Source organism: Sinocyclocheilus anshuiensis, unplaced genomic scaffold (genome assembly GCF_001515605.1).
Source record: "Sinocyclocheilus anshuiensis isolate Anshui unplaced genomic scaffold, SAMN03320099.WGS_v1.1 scaffold1269, whole genome shotgun sequence".
In the NCBI taxonomy this organism is placed as follows: Eukaryota; Metazoa; Chordata; class Actinopteri; order Cypriniformes; family Cyprinidae; genus Sinocyclocheilus; species Sinocyclocheilus anshuiensis.
The window spans coordinates 189,806-191,617 of record NW_015549661.1 but is presented as its reverse complement, the minus strand read 5'-3'; the positions used below and the strand labels follow the sequence as shown (position 1 = coordinate 191,617).

General features: G+C 44.8%; 1 protein-coding gene across 1 annotated transcript in view; it reads left to right on the top strand.

Annotated features, from left to right (window-relative positions):
* Positions 1 to 1,812, top strand: part of rab3gap1 (RAB3 GTPase activating protein subunit 1) — a 33,472-nt gene that overhangs the window by 20,945 nt on the left and 10,715 nt on the right. Inside the window, exon 19 of the mRNA XM_016449564.1 lies at positions 779 to 1,006. Within this exon, the coding sequence (XP_016305050.1) occupies positions 779 to 1,006 (228 nt within the window). The remainder of the gene's footprint in view (positions 1 to 778; positions 1,007 to 1,812) is intronic.

Sequence of the window (1,812 nt, the reverse complement as noted above, 5' to 3'; positions counted from 1 at the left end):
GCGTGTGTGTGTGCGTGTGTGTGAGTGAGTGAGTGAGTGTGCGTGTGTGAGTTTAAGTGTGCATGAGAGTGTGAGTTTGAGTGTGCATGAGAGTGTGAGTTTGAGTGCATGAGAGTGTGTGAGTTTGAGTGTGCATGAGAGTGTGAGTTTGAGTGCATGAGTGAGTGTGAGTTTGAGTGTGCATGAGTGTGTGAGTGTGAGTGTGCGTGAGTGTGTGTGAGTTTGAGTGTGCATGAGTGTGTGTGAGTTTGAGTGTGCGTGAGTGTGTGTGTGATTCTGATTGTGCGTGAGTGTGTGTGAGTTCGAGTGCATGAGTGTGTGTGAGTTCGAGTGCATGAGTGTGTGTGAGTTTGAGTGTGCATGAGTGTGTGTGAGTTTGAGTGTGCATGAGTGTGTGTGAGTTTGAGAGTGCATGAGTGTGTGTGTGTGAGTTTCAGTGCACATTAGGGATATAATGATGCACCCCAAACATCGCAAAAATTATGTGACAATTCAAGTCAGTTGAGATGCTTAATGAATCACGATACAATTGGGGACGGGGGTTTATATGAATGTATCTCAGAGGGGAACTGACTGTCTCCAGAATATACAGTTGTGTGTGTTTGAGTGTGTGTGTGTGTGTGTTGTTATTGTCATGGGCCAGATGATATAAAACATTGTGATGGTGCTGAAAACAGGCTTCATTTTCTTTAAACCTGCTTTTTTAATTTTGGGTGAACAAGCATTTCTTGTGTTCATGTATGACATTAAACTTGTGTGTGTGTGTGTGTTTCCACAGGCAGCGAATCCCGGCTGTTGTCTGGAGGATTTCGTGCGCTGGTATTCTCCGAGAGATTACGTGGAGGAGGAAGGTGCGGATGAGGCGGGACAGACGGTCATACGGGGCGACCTGAGCACCCGCATGAAGATCCCTGGCAACATGTGGGTGGAGGCCTGGGAGACGGCCAAAGCCACACCGGCCCGCCGACAGAAGAGGCTGTTTGACGACACCAAAGAGGCTGAGAAGGTCAGAACACTGAGTCTGGATTCAGACTCTTTCCAGGAACACGATGAACTGGATCTGCTTTTGTCTTGTGTTGGATTAATATCACACGTTCATTTCAAGCCACACAAACATGATCATTCTGTCTTTATCTGCTCACTCTCATGCACTATAAAACACACACACGCATCCTTGCTTCCGTCAGAGCAGCCAATCAGAGCGCAGGCCTGCTGGAAGTGGGTTAAAACACAAGGTGTCGTTACTGCGGGACTCACTTTGGCAGGTTGAAAGTGAGTTCAGTAAACGCTGGCATCCGTGAAGGTTGCGTCTCTCTGTCCTTCAGCCGTCTGTCGCGTCCTCGTGGGGAAGCTGCAGGATTTACTCTGAATTAATTTGCTGATTTAATTTCTTCTGCTGTGTTTTGCTCCAGTAACGTGTCCTCGGTGACAGTCGTGCATGTGTTCTGCGGTCGCACGGCCTGAGGGGAAGCGTCTCACGAGCCGTACAGTACAGTACAGTAAAAACCTTCCCAGCGACCCACTGCATCTGTGATACTCAACCTACAGCGCATATTAAAATTACAGCTGAATAATTTAATAATTACATCAGTTAAAATTACACTTACAGTTAGAGGCGTTATATTAAAATAGTTCAACAGTTAAATCACTTAAAATTACATTTACAGTCCGAAACATTGTCTAAATAGTTTAACAATTAAAATGCTTAAAGCAAGGTTTAAAAAAAATATTATATTTAAATAATTTAACAAATAAAATGCCTCAAATTGAACTGAAAACTGAAGTGTGTGTGTGTGTGTGTGTGTGTGTGTG